Here is a 26147-nt window from a genome sequence, read left to right as displayed (position 1 = left end):
TCAAGGTTTCAAACCTTTTGCACCTCGCTGTCTTTGCTTTTTTTTGTTGTCGAGAGCCTCCAGACTCCTATTTGTGTTGCTCACTTCTTTCAACCCCTCTCTTTCTTCCTTAACTTCTTTCCACTCCTCTTCTATCCCTTCCTCCCTCCCTCCGTCCGTCCGTCCGTCCCTCCGTCCGGCCCTCTGTCCGTCCCTCCGTCCGTCCCTGAATGAGGCTCAAAGCTTAAAGACTCAAATCTTCCTCATAAGCCGTTAAAAAGCCAACGCTGTGCAGAAATGTAAAGTGGAGCTTAAATCTCTGATCACCAGGCTCTCTGCAACCACAGGTAATGAGAGAGAGCGAGAGAGAGAGAGAGAGACAGAGAGAGAGAGAGACAGAGAGAGAGAGAGAGAGACAGAGAGAGAGAGAGAGAGAGTGAGATAAACAAAATGAGAGAGAGATTCACAATTCCCAGAGAAACAAAGATAAATACTGATTAGTCAACAAAACAAAATACTGCTGAAAAATCATCTTGTAATACCTGAAATATATATACATATACATATATACAGTATATGTATATATATATATATATGTGTATATATTTATGAACTGGATATAGGTTGAATCACTGTAGATTTAGAGCAGACAGAGATTTATTTATATGAAAATGCCTCAGATTATTACTTTCCTCAACATTACTGCTTTGGCACTAAAGCAGAGAAAGACGAGAGGGAAGAGAAAGATTCAGAGAGAGAGACATTCAGAATTCAGAAAAAAAGGAAAATAAAGGGAGAAAAGAGGCATCAAAACAACAAAAGAGAGAAAGAGGAAGGTCTGTGATGCAAAAAAAAACCAAACCAGACAGACTGAGATGAAAGGATTAGACAGAGAGGAAAATAACAGGCGGAGTGGAAGAGACAGCAAAAAGAAAGACAGATAAGAGAGAGAGAGAGAGAGAGAGAGAGATAAGAGGAGGTGTTTAAGCTGGTTGACGGAGGGGTAAATATTTAGTAAATGAGGAGCCGTTAATTCTCTGGCTCCAGGCGGCTTAAAGCCCGCTAGCCCTTTTACTAGCCCGCTAACCCCCGACATGAACCTGGAGCCATCTGCCTCTGACCTGATGCCAACAGGCTGAAGACAGTTAGACCATTAAGAAAACATGATTGGATTTTGATATAAGAATACAAAGAAATTGATTTTTTGTATTTTTTTATGGCATATATTGTTAAATAGGTGCACAATATGACCGGGGATGTGATCTAAAAGGGTTAAAAATGCATTTTTCATTTCATCTCGACTTTAAGATCAGCCAAACACCGCTCTGTCAAATGTCGGCAACGCTTTATTTTCTGAGTCGACAACTTCCTAATAATTTCTTGGGAAGTTTCCTGGAAAGCAGCAGGAAGTGAAGCAGCAGCTCTGTAGAAACTGTCATCAGTCTGATCAGATACTGAACATTTCTAAGAGAGCTTCCAGGACAGAACTGCAAGATTATAAACTATTTACTGGAAAATGAATAGGCAGAGGTCAATTATCAGAAGTCATTATATAATATAGTTATTTGTTGAATTCCTTCATCTAATTTTCTATAGAACTACTGCATCATTTCATGGTTCTGTCTTGGAAACAGAAGAAATTAGAGGAACTTACCAGCTACCACTGAACTGTTCTGTCTCTATTTTCCCTGTAATTAGAACATAATTTCATGGTTCTTTACAGGAAACTTCCTAAGAAATTAACAGTTCCTTTCTAGGAAATTATTAGGAAATTGCAGAAACCGGGAAAATAAAGCGTTCCCCAAATGTTCTACTGGGATCCGGGTTTGGAGTCGTTCCTGAACTGAATAGAGACTTCATGGTAAACTCCAGTTCAGTGTGAAAGTCTGAATTTAATTGAATTATATTAAATTCCATGAAATTTCACTTCTAAGAGAGTTTGTCTCGACTCTAAACATTATAAATCTAAACATTATGAATCAAATAGAAGACAAATGTGTCAACAAATCAAACACATTCAGTCATAATGTATGGATTAGCATCACATGTTCTGCATCAGATACCAGCTGAAAGGGTCCTTTAACATTTTATGATATTCAGTATTGATAATATATAACACTATGTGGAATCTCAGATATGTGGGAAGAAAAAACAAAAAAACATGGAATTTCATATAATTTAATTAAATTAAACTTCCTGAAATTCCGATCCAATTCCTCAGTTGAATTAGAATTGATGACTTCATTCATGAATTGATCCCAAACCCAGACTGGGGCTGTATAATGTTTCCTCACCATCTCATTTAAATATGTTACATATTAGTCTCCATATGGTTCTGATGCTTTATTGACAAGCTAAGAAGACTTGGTGAAATAAGATAAGAAGTAAGATGAACTTTATTGATCCTTGAGGGGAAAACTGGGTGGTTGCAGCAAAGAATAGAAGGCAGGTTGGATTCAGTCAGTTTAGTTTACTTTAGTTTATGTTTTTTAGTTTAGTTTATTCTACACAAGAATTAAAACAAAGAGAATCTGAGGAAGATGTGAAACTGAAGGGACACAACAAAACATCCCTTAAAAATAACTTTACATTTACATGAATTCACCCCTTAATTCATGCAAAATTGCCTTAAAATTAATTAGTTATTAATGGAGGAGATCCCATCAAAACCTCCTTAAACTCCCCTTAATGTTTGACTGCTTACTTTCTAATTTAATGCAAAAATTCAGTAGACAGGAACTTTCCATTAATAACTCATTAATAACCTGTAAAAGACTTGAAAAATCCCTTAATTTCTCGAGTCTCTGTGAATCAACCCATGAATAAATCCCTTATAAACCCACGATACTAACCTTACTTTATTAAAGCTGTTATTTTTAATGGATAATTAATGTTTATCGAATGAGAAATTAAGGACATTTCAGGGATAAAATTAAGGTGTTTGGTTTCATTGTGCCATGTATCTCCATTTATTAATAACATTTCTGAACTGATTACTAACCGCTGACTCCTTTCCGCTACTTCAGGTCCCTGCATCCCTTCAGATTTCCGCCGCCGAGGCTGCTGGGAAACGTCAGTTCAGCTCAGCCGGCCTGCAGGAGGCTTCGGGTCTGTCTCACCGCAGGCCGACAGCCGCAGGTCAAAGGTCAAACCCCTCTCTCTCAGCAAAAAAAACCTCACAGTGCGTTTACAGGACGAGCGGAGGAACGATGAGCCGGTGAAACCAGATTTACTGAGAGTTTTATTCGTTTATTTATTCAGCCGGACGCCATCAAACCTCGCATCGATTTCTACAGACGATCCCTGTTTTTACTGAGCGGAGTCTCATTAATAACAGGAAGTTAAAGTTCTGTTATTGTGAACATTTAACCTTTAACTATGAACTCCCACAATTCTCTTCTGGCGTTCAGAAAGAGCGGCAGCAATGCATCATGGGACTGAACAGAGTCTGGACTTGTTACATGACACTGACTACGTTCACATGGGCAGCAGTAATCCGACAATTGGCCTTATTCTAAATAAGACAATATTCAGATTAAGCTGTTTCCATGTGTTGCTTATAGATCTATTCCATTCATATTCCTGTTTCCAGCTGCGGAGCAAAGTCATTAATTAATTGTGAATAGGTGAAAAAAAGTGAGAGACTCGTTTTTTATTGTCAGAATCTGCTTTGTCAAAGTCTTGTCTCCCACCTTTTTTCTCCTTTTTGCAATTATTGGTAAACATTTTATTTTCTTTGTTCCATCATTGTTTCCTCCAACCGGATTTCGGTGTTCCACTTGTTCAAACTGAAACATAAAGAAAGAGATTCACTTCAAAACAATTCATTCATTATTGTCAGAATCTGCTTTGTCGGCGTTCCTTTATGTGCTGGAAGTGATTTTCAGACTGTTCCTCCAGACAACGGCAGTGAATGGAGAGAGAAAAAAAACACAATTCTCCAGTCTCCTCTACCGGAGCAACAGATCACAGAATCACTGATTTGGGGGTTTTATCATGGAGGAAGAGACACAACCCAAGACTCTACCAGAGAGATTTAATCAGTCTCTCCAGGAACTTGCGATTTTGTGATAATTGCAATAATTAACGCAAAGAAATCTCCACAATATTTGCGAGAGCTTGCAGTTTTGCAAAATTGCCGCAACTTTTCCGCATGAAACGGCCAAATCAACTGACCGCTTGTGATTTGGACCGATTGTCGCATTCGGTGTCGTGGTAACTGACGTCATCGCAGCACGCATTCAGGTGGAAGATGAACAAAACTCACCTGCCAACAAAAGTTACTGCCACAGACCGTGCAAAACAAAAACAAAAGAAAAGCTGCAAGAATCGAGGTGAGTGCAAAATTCAAGCTCTTGGAAGAGTTAATAGCTTAAACAGAGAGTGGGAGAGAATAGGGGGAGACTGTGTGTGTGTGTGTGTGTGTGTGTGTGTGTGTGTGTGAGAGAGAGAGAGAGAGAGTGAGAGAAATTTTTTTTTTTCCTTTAGTTGCAATTTTTCCCAATTCCCGCAATTTTACCGCAAAAAGACCACATAAAACCTTGCAAATTGTATCGCAATTTTTGAGAAAAGCCGCAGCAAAATCAAGCATTTTTGGCCGCAATAATCACAAAAAACTCTCCTGGTGGGACCGACTGACAGGATGTGACCTCATTTATAAAACTGACAAAACAATCGGGGGCAAATCTGGTGTAAATCTGCCCCGTAACCCTCCGGGTGGCGCAGCAGCCGCAGTGCATGCTGGTCCTCCGTCGTCCCCGCTGACGAAGCCTCAGATGAAATATCTGCTGAGTCGGGATGAAACACCGCCGCCGACCTGCTGACCCCGAGCCGGGAAGCCTGACTCAGCGGATTTAAAACGGGACTGGAAGTCAAGGAGACGCCGGCACTTCAGGCGTTTTCAAGGCAGGGTGAGTTAACATTAGTGACAGCATGAGTGTGTGTGTGTGTGTGTGAGGGTGAGGATGAGAGAGAGAGAGCAGCGACAGAGAGCGAGAGAGAGAGAGAGAGAGAGAGAGAGAGAGAGAGAGAGAGAGAGAGAGAGAGAGAGAGAGAGAGAGTCTTACTGTATTTTTACCATAATTCACATTATATTTGCAAAGCTTTTTATCTAAGTGTGCATCATGTGTCTGTGCATTCATTGTGTGTGTGTGTGTGTGTGTGTGTGTGAGAGAGAGAGAGAGAGAGAGAGAGATGGAGCACATTTTATCATATTATCAGTTGAATAATCTGCTTCAAACCGTTGTATGTGCTCTCTCTCTCTCTCTCTCTCTCTCTCTCTCTCTCTGTCTCTCTCTCTCTCATTTCAATTCAAAAAGCTTTATTGACATGGTGAAATGTTTCTTAGATTGCCAAATCAATTGTAGTTAATTGATTATCAATTGATTATTCATTGACAAAAGGTAAATAAGTAACTGAACTATCAATCGAGGACCATACTGGTGTTTTTGGGATTTTTTTTAACCCATTTACTGCATCTCACATAGACTTTACATTACTGAGCATTTTCCAAAACATACTGTACTTGTTTAGATGTTTGAATGTGTTTTTTGTTTCCATTCAGTTCAGTTCAGTACGAAAATGAAAGTGACTTTATCGCTGCTTGGTAATTCAGTTTAAGGCGTTAACCGCATTGATTTGGAAAGTCTGCAGGTCTTCCGGTGCGTTCAGGTGCCGGCAGGAAGCTCCGGCATCCGGGACTCCACAGTCGACCGCCAAACAGCGCTGCGTTCGTATTTGGTCGGAAAATCAAACCATAAAAGACAAACGATGAGCAGACACCGACATCGTGAAAAGGAGGATGTGGATTTGAGTTCTTCTTGCTTTAAAAATGTTGGATTCTCACAGACAAGAACGTATGTCTCCGCCAGGAAAATAGTCCCTGAAGAAAAGATTGTTTTACGAACTAAATTCAAACATCCATGACTTCTGAAGATGGGAGAATTTATTGTAGTCTGTCTCTCCCTCTCTCTGGGTCACTGTCTCGCTCCACACACACACACACACACACACACACACACACACACACACACACACACACACACACACACAGACACCCTGTGTATCACATTTCTCCTGGTTGTTTTCGGTCAGAGAGCAGGAAGGCTTCGCATATTAGCCTCGCTCCACTGCAGGACACACACACATGCACACGCACACACACACACACACACATCTATGTATATACACATACACACATTGGAGCATTCAAATACATGCACATATACTTACATATACACATACTGTACACATACACACACATATATATATACCAATTGATACACACAGATACAGAAACTGTCTCGCTTGGTTGAAGAGGACACACACACACACACACACACACAAATACACACACTGCTCTCTCTCTGTCTGTCTCTATCAACACACTCTCTCTCTCACACACACACACAAACACACACACTTGCAGTTCATGTTCCTCTCTGTCTCTTTCTTAACAAAGCAAGAGGTCAACTGCCTGCGTTAACTTGCCACGTCGGTGACCTCTTTTCTGATTCTCTCTCTCTCACACACACACACACACACACACACACACACATCAATAACCACTTACCCTGCAGTGAACTCGGAGCAGGAGCTGGATTATACAGGTCGTGGAAACAGTGTTGAGTGTCTTACAGAACACACACTCTGTCAGTATGGAGAGATCGATGGCAGAGCGACACTGACAGGGTTGAGGGTTCGACTCCCGACCGACTCGCGGCCTTTTTCTCGTCAAAGCTGAAGGTTTCTGTGTTTCTGTCTGGAGGTTTTATGTTGGAGACGTTTCCTCCAGAAACTTAGAGTGCGATCCCACCTCCGGCTCGTTTTCTTTGGTCGGTGTAAAATGTGTAAAAACTCTTAAAAGTAACAAATCTGTGGAGACGCAAACGTCTTTTCTGGAGATATTTTGACAAACAGTTTGGACTCATTGTTGCAGCAAGAGGCAGCGAGACAAACTATATACAGGTCCAAAACTGCCAAACTTCTGACACTGCCTGCCCTTGTTTGAGTGACATATCTGGCAACCAATCATGCCTATTGGCCAAAAGTGGGCGTGGTGGGGGGCGTGGTCTTCCACAAAAAGGTTTCAGAACAGATTTACATAATATTACAACACTGGGCCTTCTGACGGTTTCTGTAAAGTCTCTGGGTGAAGCCTTGCTGGGTGTCAGACATGGTGGAGGTCTGTGCTCTACTGAGCACATTCTCTAGTTTTAATTCTGCACTGTTAATCATTTTATCACTTTATTTAAAAGGTGGAGATTTCATTTTGGATTCAGGCTTCATGTAATGTTGGTGATTTAAGAATTGAAGCTTTCTCTACTGTTGCACTCATTGTAAGACACTCTGCATAGAAAATCAGCTGAATTCTCAAAATGTAAAATGTAAATTACTGATTATGTTGTTAGAACTGTAATATTTTACCTACTGTGATTATTTTCATTTACTGCTGGATAACTTTGCATCTAAAACCAATAAAGAATGAAGTTAAGAGGGAAATGTGTTCAGATTTACTGACTGTAATTTCAGCAGCGTTGTCATCATGTCTAGGTTCTGCTGACTAAGAGATCCTACTGAGCATGTGCTAAAACAGCAGGACTTAAAGCTACAATTTAAAAATACATAATTCAAAGTGTTTTTTGGACTTGTGTGATGTTGAAGCTGTGGGGAAAATGCTTTCTGGGCAGCAGGTGAATTTTAGGCTGCAGTACCAACGTCGGCCACCAGGCCAAACTGGCAGCAAGACTTAGACCAGCAGAGCTAAGCAGTGCTAATGTCTTTACCCATCAGATTAAACTGCAGACTGGTTTCAGCAGGAACATTTGTCCCCACAGGGATCAAACCAGCAGTCTGAACCAACACTCATTGTAAATGACTGAGTTTGATGAACTTATCTTAACTTAAGATGCTTTTTGGAAAACCCTGTAGCAGCTGATAACTTCTGCATTATAAAAATAACTTGTCAAAATGTAATAAAAAATCCCTTTAAATGAGTCAAAAATGTAGTAAAAACTGATCTTGTCACTGATAATGAAGTACATTATTACATCAAACTGGCAATTATTACATCATAAAAAGGGGTGTCACATCATAAAATTTTACAATATCAGTCTGGGGATGTTATTATGCATTTATGACATTTTTATTACATTCTTGACTTCTTGATTCTTGATTGTTTGTAGGGTCAAATCTAGCCTACAGACATTTGGGCAATATAATATAAAATAATATAATATTATATAATATAATATAGTATAACAGAACATAACATAATAAAATATAACACACACACACACACATACACACACACACACACACACACACACATCAATAACCACTTACCCTGCAGTGAACTCGGAGCAGGAGCTGGATTATACAGGTCGTGGAAACAGTGTTGAGTGTCTTACAGAACACACACTCTGTCAGTATGGAGAGATCGATGGCAGAGCGACACTGACAGGGTTGAGGGTTCGACTCCCGACCGACTCGCGGCCTTTTTCTCGTCAAAGCTGAAGGTTTCTGTGTTTCTGTCTGGAGGTTTTATGTTGGAGACATTTCCTCCAGAAACTTAGAGTGCGATCCCACCTCCAGCTCGTTTTCTTTGGTCGGTGTAAAATGTGTAAAAACTCTTAAAAGTAACAAACCTGTGGAGACGCAAACGGCTTTTCTGGAGATATTTTGACAAACAGTTTGGACTCATTGTTGCAGCAAGAGGCAGCGAGACAAACTATATACAGGTCCAAAATTGCCAAACTTCTGACACTGCCTGCCCTTGTTTGAGTGACATATCTGGCAACCAATAAAAATTCTGATTGGAACAGATTGATCAGCCCCGCCTCTCTAGAGCATCACCTTCCAGATACAGGTTTTGGAGCATACAATAGCATCTGCATTTTCCATAGTTTCTCCACCTGGTGGATCTGGAGGGAAATCTGCTGGATCGCTTTACGGCACAAAACAGGAAGAGGTTCTGTTCTTCCAGAGCAAACGGAGCTAAAGCTGAAAGAGTTTCTGGCAGCAGATGGTGGAAGGAGGGAAAGGAAGATGGAGAAATCACTTCCAACATGTTGATCCTCATCAGGGAGGGGGAGGGGAGCAGCAGGGCTGATGGGAAATGTAGTCTTAATGTGGAGAAACATCCTCGCTGATGATTTCATTCATGAATGCAACAACATTTTTGAGAAATTTCAGCCTGGTTTTAGAACCCTCCACAGCACAGAGACGGCTCTCCTCAGGGTTGATTGATTGATTGATTGATTTTATTTATGGATTAGTAAAACAAAAAACAAGCAAAAAATCCAAAGGATAACATGTTAAAGTGAAAAACACTTATTTCCAACATGGTCCCAAGATGTTAAAAGACAAAGAAAACACAAGGAAGCACAAGACATTGAACATAAAAACTAAACAAACACAATCCTGAAAAACCAAAAACACATCACCACCATTACAAGATAAAAAAATAACTCCTACATCAGAAAAACAAGGTCAGCTAAAGTAACAATGTCATTGCAGATTTCATTATAAATCTGTTACCCTGTTCCATAAAAAAGTCCCAACCTGACTTCTATAAGCCCCTCTCATATTTAAAAACTTGACGTGTAACGGAAGGCTGTTCCACAACATGGCACCAGTATAAAAAAAGGAACTTCTAGCTACATTATTCACTCGAGGCACTTGACATGAACGCACACTGGCCCTGGTATTATAGTTATGCTGAGTATGGACCATTGTTATCTGAGAACACAAGTACTGAGGGTGACTAATGATCTCCTGCTAGCTGCTGATAAAGGTCTCTGCTCACCCCTAATACTCCTTCATCTTAATGCAGGTTTTGATACGGTTTATCATGACATTTTACTGACTCAGCCCTCAGTTTTTTAACATCTGATCTTTGAAATAGAACTTTCTCTTTTGAGATAGGGAATAGTTTGTTGTCGTCAGTTCCTCTTAAATATGGTGTTCCACAAGGATCAATCCTAGGCCCGGTACTTTTCTCCAACTATATGCTTCCTCTCGACGATATCATTTGCAGATATTCATTTTCACTATTATGCAGATGATACACAGATGTATGTATGATTGCCTTTCTGAAATAAAATTTCCTCTAACTCAATGACAGCTAATCAGAAAAATGCCATCAACTTCATTCAAAGCAAACTTGGTAGCAGACAGTCAACATTAAACCTTTCTCTAGAAATTTGGTTGTAATATGAGATAATAATAATAATAATATTGATTCTGAGGAAAGAGAGTGGTACAGTCTTGACAACATGCCTTTAAAGAATTAAGGTCTCAGAATTATCATTATTGTGTTCTGGATTTAGAAATTCACATGTGTAGTTCATTTTGAAGATGCTGTTATTCTTTTTGGGGGAAAAAAGGAAAAACATCTATCATTACCTTTTGTTCATCATTCAATATATCTCACCTCTCACATCATCTACAAATCTCTTGGAAATCTCATTTTGGGTTCAGACTCTTCAAATCCAAATCAAACTCTAGTTGTCTGGAGCCTCTATCAGACTACAATACCCAGAGAGCAACGAGAGAGAAACACTGTGGAATGAAACTCAGCTCTGCTCTATTACAGTAAACAGCTGAGCATTTAGGAGAAATGGGCTGACAAAGCTCCGCCCCTTACCTGACTCACCTGAGACAAACCAGGAAACAGAGTTTATTATTCTTCACTCCTCACTGAGAAGAGACACACACACCGAGAGACAGACGATAAGATTCACCTTCAGACCAAACCCACGACTTCCACTGAGGGAGGACAGCTACAGGAGGGAATACTGGGAATACTGGGAATACTGGGAATACTGGAATACTGCCACTTCAACCTGCTGCTGACTCAACACGCTGAATGTGAGTTTTAGTTTTATATGGACTAACAAACTTCACTAGAGTTACAGCTAGCATGGGGGTGAGTACATTTTTAATTTTGGGTGAACTATTCCTTTAAGGTTGACTAATGATCTCCTGCTAGCTGCTGATAAAGGTCTGTGCTCAATCCTATTACTCCTTGATCTTAACGCAGCTTGATGGATGTCCCAAAATTTCCTCCAGTTTAATGACAGCAAATCAGAAAAACACCATCAACTTCATTCAAAACAAACTTGGTAGCCAGACAGTCAACATTAAACCTTTCGCTAGAAAGTTGGGTGTCAACTTTCATTCTGACCTCTGTTTCGAGGAACAAGTAAAAAGAGTGGTACAGTCTTGACAACATGCCAAGAATCAAGCTCTCAAGATTATCATTATTATGTCCTGGATCTAGAAATAAATACACACAATTCATGCCCAAGATGATGTCCAAGATGTGTATTCATTCATTAATTCATTAATTAAAACTATCATTACTTTTTGTTCATCATTCAATGTATCTAATCTCTCAGATTGTATACAAATCTCTTGAAAATCTAATTTTGAATTCAAACTCTTCAAATCCAAATCAAACTCTAGGTGTCTGGAGCCTCTATCAGACTACAATACCCAGAGAGCAACGAGAGAGAAACACTGTGGAATGAAACTCAGCTCTGCTCTATTACAGTAAACAGCTGAGCATTTAGGAGAAATGGGCTGACAAAGCTCCGCCCCTTACCTGACTCACCTGAGACAAACCAGGAAACAGAGTTTATTATTCTTCACTCCTCACTGAGAAGAGACACACACACCGAGAGACAGACGATAAGATTCACCTTCAGACCAAACCCACGACTTCCACTGAGGGAGGACAGCTACAGGAGGGAGTACTGGGAATACTGGGAGTACTGGAATACTGCCACTTCAACCTGCTGCTGACTCCTCATGCTGAACGTGAGTTTTAGAAGAAACACGACTCAAAGTCAAAGTAACTTTCAGGGAACATTCTAGAGGAGGAAGTGGTGCCACAACTGACTGACTTCTTGTTTGAGCGGTCTGTCTGGTTTGTTTTCAGCTTCACTCAGAGAGAAAATGTCTTCCAGATCAGAGGAGGATTTCTCCTGTCCTGTCTGCTGTGACATCTTTAAAGATCCTGTCGTCCTGTCATGTAGCCACAGCTTCTGTAAAGCCTGTCTGCAGAGCTGGTGGACAGAGAAACAAAAACATGAGTGTCCACTTTGTAAGAGAAGATCTTCAAAGAGTAAACCACCTCGTAACTTGGTGTTAAAGAACCTGTGTGAGGCTTTCTTACTGGAGAGAGATCAGAGAGCTTCAGCAGGATCTGAGCTTCTCTGCAGTCTGCACTCTGAGAAACTCAAGCTCTTCTGTCTGGACCATCAGCAGACAGTGTGTCTTGTCTGTCGGGATTCAAAAACACACACCGACCACAGAATCAGACCCATCGATGAAGCTGCACTGGATCACAAGGAGGAACTTCAGAAATCACTGAAGCCCTTAAAGGAGAAACTGAAGCTCTTTAAAGAAGTTAAAGGAAAATGTGATCAAACAGCAGAACACATTAAGGTCCAGGCCCGACACACAGAGAGGCAGATTAAGGAGGAGTTTAAGAAGCTTCACCAGTTTCTACAAGAGGAAGAGGAGGCCAGGATCGCTGCACTGAGGGAGGAAGAGGAGCAGAAGAGTCGGACGATGAAGGAGAAGATCGAGGGTCTGAGCAGAGAGATAGCAGCTCTTTCAGACACAGTCAGAGCCATAGAGAAGGAGCTGAGAGCTGAAGACGTCTCGTTCCTGCAGAACTACAAGGCTACAGTGGAAAGAGTCCAGCGCCCCCTGCTGGAGGATCCACAGCTGGTCTCAGGAGCTCTGATAGACGAGGCCAAACACCTGGGCAACCTGAGCTTCACAGTCTGGGACAAGATGAAGGAGATGGTCTCCTACACTCCTGTGATTCTGGACCCCAACACTGCTGATCCAGGACTCATCCTGTCTGAAGATCTGACCAGTGTGAGATGTGGAGAGAGACAGAAGCTTCCTGAAAACCCAGAGAGGTTTGACTGCTACTGGTCTGTCGTGGGATCTGAGGGCTTTAACTCAGGAACTCACAGCTGGGATGTTGAGGTTGGAGACAATACAGTGTGGGGACTGGGTGTGTTAGCAGAGTCTGTCCAGAGGAAGAGAGACATACAGTCTGGATTATGGGGAATAGGGTTCTATGATGGTAAATACGGAGCAGCCTCCACATCAGATCCAGGCACTGATCTCCCAGTGAAGAAGAAGCTCCAGAGGATCAGACTGCATCTGGACTGGAACAGAGGAAAGCTGTCATTCTTTGATCCTGATACTAACACACACATACACACCTTCACACACACTTTCACTGACAGGCTGTTCCCATTCATTTACACTGTGGATGAACTCTCTCTGAAGATTTTACCAGTGAAGGTCTCTGTAACAGTGGAACAGCACAGTTAGAGATGATTCTCATGATAATGATGTTATGTACAGAAGCTATCCATTTCAATAAGAGGAATACTGCTCATTTTAAGGATTCATTATATAGAATCAGTGAATATAGTCAACTCTCTAATCTGTGATGTCATCAACATGTGCCCATGTTGTCCTAATGATGATGTAGCTGTCATGGTGATGTGGATGACATCTATAACAACAAAAATAAATAACAAACAAAACAAAACAAAAACAAGGAAATCTCAGTGCTAAAAACATTATTGAAGGCAAATAAAACACAAGAAAGAAAGAATATATAAATAATATAACCCAAACAAAGGAAAAAAATGAAATTAATAAATATTGAAATAATCTATAACATTCAAATAAACAAAAATAGTTTTACATTACCTCAAAGTAGACGAGCTCTACTTTGTTAAAGTCAATTTTCTCTATATTTAGACTGCAGGTAAAAGTTCTTCCTGTCTTCTTTGGTTCTTCATCTGAAGTGTTAAATTTATTTGATCTAACTTTATTCCAGGTTCTTAGAGTTTCTCTCCACTGTAACTCGTCTTCTCTTTGTAGTTAAATCATTTAAACTGCAGCAGATCCTGGACTGACTCTAATATTTACAGCAACAGATCCAGGCTCAGCTGAACTCTTCATTTACAAAACTCTTTATATCCATTTGGGAAAATAAATCAGAACCTCATAGTTTGTCGTTCAACATCTCCAACATCCAGACGATCCTGTCTGTAAAAGAGTTTTCATTTTGTCAACTGAGGACTTCAGTTATCTAGAGTCCTTTAAAAAGTAACATCATTACCTCCGCCAAGCAGTCTGTTAGCAGGATATCTCAAAAAGTTGGGCATGGATTTACAAAAAACTTGGTATGAAGGTTGGTTGGAGTTGGTTTCATGTCGATTGGACAAAAGTGGGCGTGGCCTTTCACTAAAAGGTGCATAACTTCTGAACAGATTCAAGTATCACTACAACATCCTTATGACAGGCTTGTCATGAGGAACAACTGATTATCTTGTTCAACTGTGTAGAGATGATAATTGTTCCTATAACCCACTCCTTTTTACATGTTGGCACAAGACTGTTTCACCTCTGCCAACAGGGAAATCTTTTCAAATTCTTTCCATACCTATTGGCCAAAAGGAGGCGTGGTGGGGGGCGTGGTCTTCCACAAAAAGGTTTCAGAACAGATTTACATAATATTACAACACTGGGCCTTCTGACGGTTTCTGTAAAGTCTCTGGGTGAAGCCTTGCTGGGTGTCAGACATGGTGGAGGTCTGTGCTCTACTGAGCACATTCTCTAGTTTTACTTCTGCACTGTTAATCATTTTATCACTTTATTTAAAAGGTGGAGATTTCATTTTGGATTCAGACTTCATGTAATGTTGGTGATTTAAGAATTGAAGCTTTCTCTACTGTTGCACTCATTTTAAGACACTCTGCATAAGAAAATCAGTTAAACTCTCAAAATGTAAAATGTAAATTACTGATTATGTTGTTAGAACTGTAATCTTTCACCTACTGTGATTATTTTCATTTACTGCTGGATAACTTTGCATCTAAAACCAATAAAGAATGAAGTTAAGAGGGAAATGTGTTCAGATTTACTGACTGTAATTTCAGCAGCGTTGTCATCATGTCTAGGTTCTGCTGACTAAGAGATCCTACTGAGCATGTGCTAAAACAGCAGGACTTAAAGCTACAATTTAAAAATACATAATTCAAAGTGTTTTTTGGACTTGTGTGATGTTGAAGCTGTGGGGAAAATGCTTTCTGGGCAGCAGGTGAATTTTAGGCTGCAGTACCAACGTCGGCCACCAGGCCAAACTGGCAGCAAGACTTAGACCAGCAGAGCTAAGCAGTGCTAATGTCTTTACCCATCAGATTAAACTGCAGACTGGTTTCAGCAGGAACATTTGTCCCCACAGGGATCAAACCAGCAGTCTGAACCAACACCCATTGTAAATGACTGAGTTTGATGAACTTATCTTAACTTAAGATGCTTTTTGGAAAACCCTGTAGCAGCTGATAACTTCTGCATTATAAATAATAACTTGTCAAAATGTAATAAAAAATCCCTTTAAATGAGTCAAAAATGTAGTAAAAACTGATCTTGTCACTGATAATGAAGTACATTATTACATCAAACTGGCAATTATTACATCATAAAAAGGGGTGTCACATCATAAAATTTTACAATATCAGTCTGGGGATGTTATTATGCATTTATGACATTTTTATTACATTCTTGACTTCTTGATTCTTGATTGTTTGTAGGGTCAAATCTAGCCTGCAGACATTTGGGCAATATAATATAAAATAATATAATATAGTATAACAGAACATAACATAATAAAATATAACACACACACACACACAACCTCACACATGCTGCAGACACCAAGTTTTGTGATCTGATTAGAATTATGATAGTGACACACACAATCTAATGAAAATGTACACACACACACACACACACACATACACACACACACACACACACACACACATCAATAACCACTTACCCTGCAGTGAACTCGGAGCAGGAGCTGGATTATACAGGTCGTGGAAACAGTGTTGAGTGTCTTACAGAACACACACTCTGTCAGTATGGAGAGATCGATGGCAGAGCGACACTGACAGGGTTGAGGGTTCGACTCCCGACCGACTCGCGGCCTTTTTCTCGTCAAAGCTGAAGGTTTCTGTGTTTCTGTCTGGAGGTTTTATGTTGGAGACATTTCCTCCAGAAACTTAGAGTGCGATCCCACCTCCAGCTCGTTTTCTTTGGTCGGTGTAAAATGTGTAAAAACTCTTAAAAGTAACAAACCTGTGGAGACGCAAACGGCTTTTCTGGAGATATTTTGACAAACAGTTTGGACTCATTGTTGCAGCAAGAGGCAGCGAGACAAACTATATACAGGTCCAAAATTGCCAAACTTCTGACACTGCCTGCCCTTGTTTGAGTGACATATCTGGCAACCAATAAAAATTCTGATTGGAACAGATTGATCAGCCCCGCCTCTCTAGAGCATCACCTTCCAGATACAGGTTTTGGAGCATACAATAGCATCTGCATTTTCCATAGTTTCTCCACCTGGTGGATCTGGAGGGAAATCTGCTGGATCGCTTTACGGCACAAAACAGGAAGAGGTTCTGTTCTTCCAGAGCAAACGGAGCTAAAGCTGAAAGAGTTTCTGGCAGCAGATGGTGGAAGGAGGGAAAGGAAGATGGAGAAATCACTTCCAACATGTTGATCCTCATCAGGGAGGGGGAGGGGAGCAGCAGGGCTGATGGGAAATGTAGTCTTAATGTGGAGAAACATCCTCGCTGATGATTTCATTCATGAATGCAACAACATTTTTGAGAAATTTCAGCCTGGTTTTAGAACCCTCCACAGCACAGAGACGGCTCTCCTCAGGGTTGATTGATTGATTGATTGATTTTATTTATGGATTAGTAAAACAAAAAACAAGCAAAAAATCCAAAGGATAACATGTTAAAGTGAAAAACACTTATTTCCAACATGGTCCCAAGATGTTAAAAGACAAAGAAAACACAAGGAAGCACAAGACATTGAACATAAAAACTAAACAAACACAATCCTGAAAAACCAAAAACACATCACCACCATTACAAGATAAAAAAATAACTCCTACATCAGAAAAACAAGGTCAGCTAAAGTAACAATGTCATTGCAGATTTCATTATAAATCTGTTACCCTGTTCCATAAAAAAGTCCCAACCTGACTTCTATAAGCCCCTCTCATATTTAAAAACTTGACGTGTAACGGAAGGCTGTTCCACAACATGGCACCAGTATAAAAAAAGGAACTTCTAGCTACATTATTCACTCGAGGCACTTGACATGAACACACACTGGCCCTGGTATTATAGTTATGCTGAGTATGGACCATTGTTATCTGAGAACACAAGTACTGAGGGTGACTAATGATCTCCTGCTAGCTGCTGATAAAGGTCTCTGCTCACCCCTAATACTCCTTCATCTTAATGCAGGTTTTGATACGGTTTATCATGACATTTTACTGACTCAGCCCTCAGTTTTTTAACATCTGATCTTTGAAATAGAACTTTCTCTTTTGAGATAGGGAATAGTTTGTTGTCGTCAGTTCCTCTTAAATATGGTGTTCCACAAGGATCAATCCTAGGCCCGGTACTTTTCTCCAACTATATGCTTCCTCTCGACGATATCATTTGCAGATATTCATTTTCACTATTATGCAGATGATACACAGATATATGTATGATTGCCTTTCTGAAATAAAATTTCCTCTAACTCAATGACGGCTAATCAGAAAAATGCCATCAACTTCATTCAAACAAACTTGGTAGCAGACAGTCAACATTAAACCTTTCTCTAGAAATGTGGTTGTAATATTTGATTCTGAGGAAAGAGAGTGGTACAGTCTTGACAACATGCCTTTAAAGAATTAAGGTCTCAGAATTATCATTATTGTGTTCTGGATTTAGAAATTCACATGTGTAGTTCATTTTGAAGATGCTGTTATTCTTTTTGGGGGAAAAAAGGAAAAACATCTATCATTACCTTTTGTTCATCATTCAATATATCTCACCTCTCACATCATATACAAATCTCTTGGAAATCTCATTTTGGGTTCAGACTCTTCAAATCCAAATCAAACTCTAGTTGTCTGGAGCCTCTATCAGACTACAATACCCAGAGAGCAACGAGAGAGAAACACTGTGGAATGAAACTCAGCTCTGCTCTATTACAGTAAACAGCTGAGCATTTAGGAGGAATGGGCTGACAAAGCTCCGCCCCTTACCTGACTCACCTGAGACAAACCAGGAAACAGAGTTTATTATTCTTCACTCCTCACTGAGAAGAGACACACACACCGAGAGACAGACGATAAGATTCACCTTCAGACCAAACCCACGACTTCCACTGAGGGAGGACAGCTACAGGAGGGAATACTGGGAATACTGGGAATACTGGAATACTGGGAATACTGGAATACTGCCACTTCAACCTGCTGCTGACTCAACACGCTGAATGTGAGTTTTAGTTTTATATGGACTAACAAACTTCACTAGAGTTACAGCTAGCATGGGGGTGAGTACATTTTTAATTTTGGGTGAACTATTCCTTTAAGGTTGACTAATGATCTCCTGCTAGCTGCTGATAAAGGTCTGTGCTCAATCCTATTACTCCTTGATCTTAACGCAGCTTGATGGATGTCCCAAAATTTCCTCCAGTTTAATGACAGCAAATCAGAAAAACACCATCAACTTCATTCAAAACAAACTTGGTAGCCAGACAGTCAACATTAAACCTTTCGCTAGAAAGTTGGGTGTCAACTTTCATTCTGACCTCTGTTTCGAGGAACAAGTAAAAAGAGTGGTACAGTCTTGACAACATGCCAAGAATCAAGCTCTCAAGATTATCATTATTATGTCCTGGATCTAGAAATAAATACACACAATTCATGCCCAAGATGATGTCCAAGATGTGTATTCATTCATTAATTCATTAATTAAAACTATCATTACTTTTTGTTCATCATTCAATGTATCTAATCTCTCAGATTGTATACAAATCTCTTGAAAATCTAATTTTGAATTCAAACTCTTCAAATCCAAATCAAACTCTAGGTGTCTGGAGCCTCTATCAGACTACAATACCCAGAGAGCAACGAGAGAGAAACACTGTGGAATGAAACTCAGCTCTGCTCTATTACAGTAAACAGCTGAGCATTTAGGAGAAATGGGCTGACAAAGCTCCGCCCCTTACCTGACTCACCTGAGACAAACCAGGAAACAGAGTTTATTATTCTTCACTCCTCACTGAGAAGAGACACACACACCGAGAGACAGACGATAAGATTCACCTTCAGACCAAACCCACGACTTCCACTGAGGGAGGACAGCTACAGGAGGGAGTACTGGGAATACTGGGAATACTGGGAATACTGCCACTTCAACCTGCTGCTGACTCCACACACTGAACGTGAGTTTTAGAAGAAACACAACTCAAAGTGAAAGTAACTTTCAGGGAACATTCTAGAGGAGGAAGTGGTGCCACAACTGACTGACTTCCTGTTTGAGCGGTCTGTCTGGTTTGTTTTCAGCTTCACTCAGAGAGAAAATGTCTTCCAGATCAGAGGAGGATTTCTCCTGTCCTGTCTGCTGTGACATCTTTAAAGATCCTGTCGTCCTGTCATGTAGCCACAGCTTCTGTAAAGCCTGTCTGCAGAGCTGGTGGACAGAGAAACAAAAACATGAGTGTCCACTTTGTAAGAGAAGATCTTCAAGGAGTGAACCACCTCGTAACTTGGTGTTAAAGAACCTGTGTGAGGCTTTCTTACTGGAGAGAGATCAGAGAGCTTCAGCAGGATCTGAGCTTCTCTGCAGTCTGCACTCTGAGAAACTCAAGCTCTTCTGTCTGGACCATCAGCAGACAGTGTGTGTTGTCTGTCTGCATTCAAAAACACACACCGACCACAGAATCAGACCCATCGATGAAGCTGCACTGGATCACAAGGAGGAACTTCAGGAATCACTGAAGCCCTTAAAGGAGAAACTGAAGCTCTTTAATGAAGTTAAAGGAAACTGTGATCAAACAGCAGAACACATTAAGGTCCAGGCCCGACACACAGAGAGGCAGATTAAGGAGGAGTTTAAGAAGCTTCACCAGTTTCTACAAGAGGAAGAGGAGGCCAGGATCGCTGCACTGAGGGAGGAAGAGGAGCAGAAGAGTCGGACGATGAAGGAGAAGATCGAGGGTCTGAGCAGAGAGATAGCAGCTCTTTCAGACACAGTCAGAGCCATAGAGAAGGAGCTGAGAGCTGAAGACGTCTCGTTCCTGCAGAACTACAAGGCTACAGTGGAAAGAGTCCAGCGCCCCCTGCTGGAGGATCCACAGCTGGTCTCAGGAGCTCTGATAGACGAGGCCAAACACCTGGGCAACCTGAGCTTCACAGTCTGGGACAAGATGAAGGAGATGGTCTCCTACACTCCTGTGATTCTGGACCCCAACACTGTCCATCCAATACTCATCCTGTCTGAAGATCTGACCAGTGTGAGACGTGGAGAGAGACAGAAGCTTCCTGAAAACCCAGAGAGGATTGACTGGTACTACTCTGTCCTGGGATCTGAGGGCTTTAACTCAGGAACTCACAGCTGGGATGTTGAGGTTGGAGACAATACAGTGTGGGGACTGGGTGTGTTAGCAGAGTCTGTCCAGAGGAAGAGATTCATACAGTCTGGATTATGGACAATAGGGTTCAAAGATGGTGAATACAGAGCAGTCTCCACATCAGATCCAGAAACTGTTCTCCCAGTGAAGAAGAAGCTCCAGAGGATCAGACTGCATCTGGACTGGAACAGAGGAAAGCTGTCATTCTCTGATCCTGATACTAACACACACATACACACCTTCACACACACTTTCACTGACAGGCTGTTTCCATACATTGGCACTGTGAATGAACTCTCTCTGAAGATTTTACCAGCGAAGGTCTCTGTAACAGTGGAACAGCACAGTTAGAGATGATTCTCATGATGATGATGTTATGTACAGAAGCCATCCATTTCAATAAGAGAAATACCGCTCATTTTAAGGATTCATTATATAGAATCAGTGAATATAATCAACTCTCTAATCTGTGATGTCATCAACATGTGCCCATGTTGTCCTAATGATGATGTAGCTGTCATGGTGATGTGGATGACATCTATAACAACAAAAATAAATAACAAACAAGACAAAACAATATAAAAACATTAAAGGAAATCTCAGTGCTAAAAAGATTATTGAAGGCAAATAAAACACAAGAAAGAAAGAATATATAAATGATATAAAATGAAAAAAAATGAAATGAATAAATATTGAAATAATCTATAACATTCAAATAAACAAAAATAGTTTTACATTACCTCAAAGTAGACGAGCTCTACTTTGTTAAAGTGAATTTTCTCTATATTTAGACTGCAGGTAAAAGTTCTTCCTGTCTTCTTTGGTTCTTCATCTGAAGTGTTAAATTTATTTGATCTAACTTTATTCCAGGTTCTTAGAGTTTCTCTCCACTGTAACTCGTCTTCTCTTTGTAGTTAAATCATTTAAACTGCAGCAGATCCTGGACTGACTCTAATATTTACAGCAACAGATCCAGGCTCAGCTGAACTCTTCATTTACAAAACTCTTTATATCCATTTGGGAAAATAAATCAGAACCTCATAGTTTGTCGTTCAACATCTCCAACATCCAGACGATCCTGTCTGTAAAAGAGTTTTCATTTTGTCAACCGAGGACTTCAGTTATCTAGAGTCCTTTAAAAAGTACCATCAATTTAATTCTGAATTATCAATCAGTTTGTCACTTTATTTAAAAGGTGGAGATTTCATTTTGGATTCAGACTTCATGTAATGTTGGTGATTTAAGAATTGAAGCTTTCTCTACTGTTGCACTCATTGTAAGTCACTCTGCATAAGAAAATGTAAAATGTAAATTACTGATTATGTTGTTAGCACTGTAATATTTTACCTACTGTGATTATTTTCATTTACTGCTGGATAACTTTGCACCTAAAACCAAGAATGAAGTTAAGAGGGAAATGTGTTCAGATTTACTGACTGTAATTTCAGCAGCGTTGTCATCATGTCTAGGTTCTGCTGACTAAGAGATCCTACTGAGCATGTGCTAAAACAGCAGGACTTAAAGCTACAATTAAAACATACATAATTCAAAGTGTTTTTTGGACTTGTGTGATGTTGAAGCTGTGGGGAAAATGCTTTCTGGGCAGCTGGTGAATTTTAGGCTGCAGTACCAACGTCGGCCACCAGGCCAAACTGGCAGCAAGACTTAGACCAGCAGAGCTAAGCAGTGCTAATGTCTTTACCCATCAGATTAAACTGCAGACTGGTTTCAGCAGGAACATTTGTCCCCACAGGGATCAAACCAGCAGTCTGAACCAACACCCATTGTAAATGACTGAGTTTGATGAACTTATCTTAACTTAAGATGCTTTTTGGAAAACCCTGGAGCAGCTGATAACTTCTGCATTATAATAATAATAACTTGTCAAAATGTAATAAAAAATCCCTTTAAATGAGTCAAAAATGTAGTAAAAACTGATCTTGTCACTGATAATGAAGTACATTATTACATCAAACTGGCAATTATTACATCATAAAAAGTGGTGTCACATCATAAAATTTTACAATATCAGTCTGGGGATGTTATTATGCATTTATGACATTTTTATTACATTCTTGACTTCTTGATTCTTGATTGTTTGTAGGGTCAAATCTAGCCTGCAGACATTTGGACAGTATAATATAATATAATATAATATAATATAATATAATATAATATAGTACAATATAATATAATATAACATAATATAATATAATAACATCAGGCAGTGTTGTTCATCAGAAGCTGGTAGTTTTCATCCTCCCGGCTGTAACTCTCAGCTCAAGGTGACTCTCTCTCTCACACACACACACACACACACACACACACACACACACACACACACACACGCTGCAGACACAAAGGTTTGTGATCTGATTAGAATTATGATATCGACACACACAACCTAATGCATGAATATGCACACACACACACACACACACACACACACACACACACACACACATATGAAGGGTGGAAATCTGATTTAAATTATGATAGTGGACTCACTCTTATTCTCTCTCTCATACACACACACACAAAGCACATACAAAGGTTTGGGATATGATTTGCATGAGGAAAAAAGCAACACACACACACACACACACACACACAGGTTTGGAACAAGGTAAGAATTAAGATAAAGACTGACTCTCTTTTACATACTCTAACACAGGCAAAAAGGATAAAAATATGACTGGAATTATGATAAAGTATGATGCTCTCTCTCTCTCTCTCACACACACACACACACACACACACACACACTGTTGAATCGCCAGAGGACGTAGGGGAGAAGCTGCAGTGTTTATTAGTTCCATCGCTGTGATATTAAAACAAAATGAAATCTGGTGCATCGCTGTGTATGGGGGAGAGAAAGAAGAAGAGAAGAAGAAGAAGAATGGATAAAGAAAGAGAAAACGGAGAGAGAGAGAGAGAGAGAGGCGGAATAAGGAGGAGGAGAGGCGGCGGCAGCAATCTGAAGCTCGGCTCGGCAGTCTGATTATATTTGTCCTCTGAATATTTGATGAACGCGTGCGGGAGAGAATGTGAGGGAGATGCCGGCGATTAAATACCTCTCTGTCAGCAACGCACAACAAACACAATTCCAAAAAATATATACGAGATATGAATTATTGCTGTACGGCTTCTTATTCACACTGCCTCCGTCTATTCTGCAGAGCGGAGAGTGGGGAATTGAAATGGAAATGAGTGGAGAACAGTAGAGGTTGCTGTCAGGTTGTGTTGTCGCCCAGCTTACCGCCCTGCTGCCGCTGAGCAAGGCATCCCATCCCCGCCTGCTGTGACGGAGCAGAAAACAACATGGAGAGAGCTTAAAGGACACGTTTTTTGCTTTTTTTTTTTTTTACATTTTCCATCCCTTTAAAGGGGGGGGGGGGGGGGGGGGGGGGGGGGGGGGGGGGGGGTATCCTAGGATGTGGCAATTCTTAGTATTTCTGGTGATTTTGGTACTTGGAGGTGTGAAGTAATCACAGTAAAAAAATTGAATCATGTTACTGTGCCGTTTCCCCACAGTCACTAACTATAAAACATGGCCGCCTCTCCTCCTCCTCCTTATTCCGCCTCTCTCTCTCTCTCCATTTTCTCTTTCTTTATCCATCCTTCTTCTTCTTCTTCTTGTACAAGCCAGTCAGATTTTGCTCCAGTTTCTATGTAGACACTGGACTGTCTGAAATCGACCAATCAGCGCTAAGAGGAGGGCGGGCCTTCCAGAATGGCCAGCCATTCAGAGAAGTAGCTCATTAGCATAAGAAGCTGCTTATGTAAAACGACCTGTTTTCTTGTAGGTGGGAAACAAACACTGGGAAGTGAATAGCTAAAGCTATAACTAAACGATTTTTACTGAAAAAAAATTCACAGATGTATTTTATAGACACCAGGTAATTATATAAAATTGCTGAAAAAGCAAATGATACCCCTCCTTTAATGTTCCCTCTGACAGTTTTTACATGCATGCACCACGATTAAAGGAACAGTCAGTAATATTTTCCTGGCTCACTAATATACTAATATAATGTAATGTCACTAATATATCAGCGGGAGTTTGCAAGGTTTGTTGATCAATGCCAGTCACTCCGCTGTTCCCTCAACGGCCGCTGAGATTTTTCTAACCCAGAAATGATCCACAACCCTAACCTGATGTTCAGACTGAATGTCCGTCTGGTTCCACCCCATTATTCAGCCTGACATAGTTCCTAGTTAGTCGTTTTCTGTGTGGGAGGGGTTGATTTTACCCGAACCGATCACTAGTGACCGACGTATCTGAATCGATCACTAGTGACCGACGTATCTGAACCGATCACTAGTGACCGACGTATCTGAACCGATCACTAGTGACCGACGTATCTGAACCGATCACTAGTGACCGACGTATCTGAATCGATCACTAGTGGCTGACTATCTGAACCGATCACTAGTGACTGACTATCTGAACCGATCACTAGTGGCTGACTATCTGAACCGATCACTAGTGACTGACTATCTGAATCGATCACTAGTGGCTGACTATCTGAACCGATCACTAGTGGCTGACTATCTGAACCGATCACTAGTGACTGACTATCTGAATCGATCACTAGTGGCTGACTATCTGAACCGATCACTAGTGGCTGACTATCTGAACCGATCACTAGTGGCTGACTATCTGAATCGATCACTAGTGACTGACTATCTGAACCAATCCCTCTTTCTTTTTCCAGGTCAGTGTGTGTCAGATTTCCACTTTTTCCTCTCCAAAATAAATCTTTAGCTAACCAATAGCTAACATTCTCTGCGGTTATGTTAGGCCCCGCCTCCTGTCAATCACAACCCAGTCAAGCCAAGACACTTCCACTAGCAGTTTAGAGCATAAAGTGAAATGGAAGCTAGATTTTACACAACTACAGCTTTAAATTGGCGCCCTCTTCTTTACTGGCAGTAACTCGTAATATTTAGACAGAGTTTGGTTAAAAAAACTGACTTTGAAAAACAACTAAGACGAAGGAAAAATATCAAATATGTCATAACATGATACTCTGAAAAACCATCTACAGTGATGTAAAACAGTAGGGGAATAAGAACTCCAATCACATTGAGATTGTCCTTTAATAAAAAGTGTTGTTGTGTGTGTGTGTGTGTGTGTGTGTGTGTGTGTGTGTGTGTGTTAACTCCCCAAAAACACATGCACACCCCAGCTTCTGATCCTCAGAGTAACAGAGTAACTGCAGGGAGTCTGTCCCTCTTGTGCGTTTCTGTTTTCTCTCAGCAGATAATGAATCATCCAGTTAGTGTGAATGTGACCCAGCGCCTCTCAAACACAAACCAATCTCCTCTGTGTGTGTGTCGGTGGAGGGAGCTGCTGTCCCGCAGCCTGCTGTCCCGCAGCCTGCTGTCCCACAGCCTGCTGTCCCGCAGCAGCAGCCACAGTCCTGCCTCTCCGACCGCCGCTGCATCACGCTTCATCTGTCCGATCTGCTCTCTCTGATGGAAGTTCATTCATTTCAGATGGGAAAGTTTGTTAACGCTGCATGTTGCGATGTTGCATCCGCAGATTGGAGTTTTAGTTCTACAAACATTTAGTGCAGGCAGAGCTGCTCTGGAGGCAGAAACAATCTGATTGGTTGAGTTAAACCTCA

The 26147-nt window shown here is 40.7% G+C and overlaps 3 protein-coding genes across 3 annotated transcripts in view; 2 read left to right on the top strand and 1 right to left on the bottom strand.

Moving 5' to 3' along the window:
- LOC144542874 (nuclear factor 7, ovary-like) overlaps positions 1-26147 on the bottom strand; it is a 443231-nt gene that overhangs the window by 162325 nt on the left and 254759 nt on the right. The window lies entirely within an intron of this gene.
- On the top strand, positions 10756-13338 carry LOC144542885 (E3 ubiquitin-protein ligase TRIM35-like). The gene is made up of 2 exons (XM_078290313.1): positions 10756-10852; positions 11805-13338. Exon 2 carries the CDS (start codon positions 11938-11940, stop codon positions 13336-13338), a length of 1401 nt encoding a protein of 466 aa, XP_078146439.1. The 5' UTR covers positions 10756-10852; positions 11805-11937.
- Positions 19272-20865, top strand: LOC144542886 (E3 ubiquitin-protein ligase TRIM39-like). The gene has a single exon (XM_078290314.1). The coding sequence runs from the start codon at positions 19465-19467 to the stop codon at positions 20863-20865; it is 1401 nt and encodes a 466-aa protein (XP_078146440.1). The 5' UTR covers positions 19272-19464.

Source organism: Centroberyx gerrardi, chromosome 19 (genome assembly GCF_048128805.1).
Source record: "Centroberyx gerrardi isolate f3 chromosome 19, fCenGer3.hap1.cur.20231027, whole genome shotgun sequence".
Taxonomy (NCBI): domain Eukaryota; kingdom Metazoa; phylum Chordata; class Actinopteri; order Beryciformes; family Berycidae; genus Centroberyx; species Centroberyx gerrardi.
The sequence above is the reverse complement of the archived record's forward strand: the minus strand, read 5'-3'. Positions and strand labels throughout refer to the sequence as shown.

Excerpts from the sequence above, each read along its gene's own strand:
- LOC144542885 (XM_078290313.1), top strand. The coding sequence starts at position 11,938 with ATGTCTTCCAGATCAGAGGAGGATTTCTCCTGTCCTGTCTGCTGTGAC.
- LOC144542886 (XM_078290314.1), top strand. The coding sequence starts at position 19,465 with ATGTCTTCCAGATCAGAGGAGGATTTCTCCTGTCCTGTCTGCTGTGAC.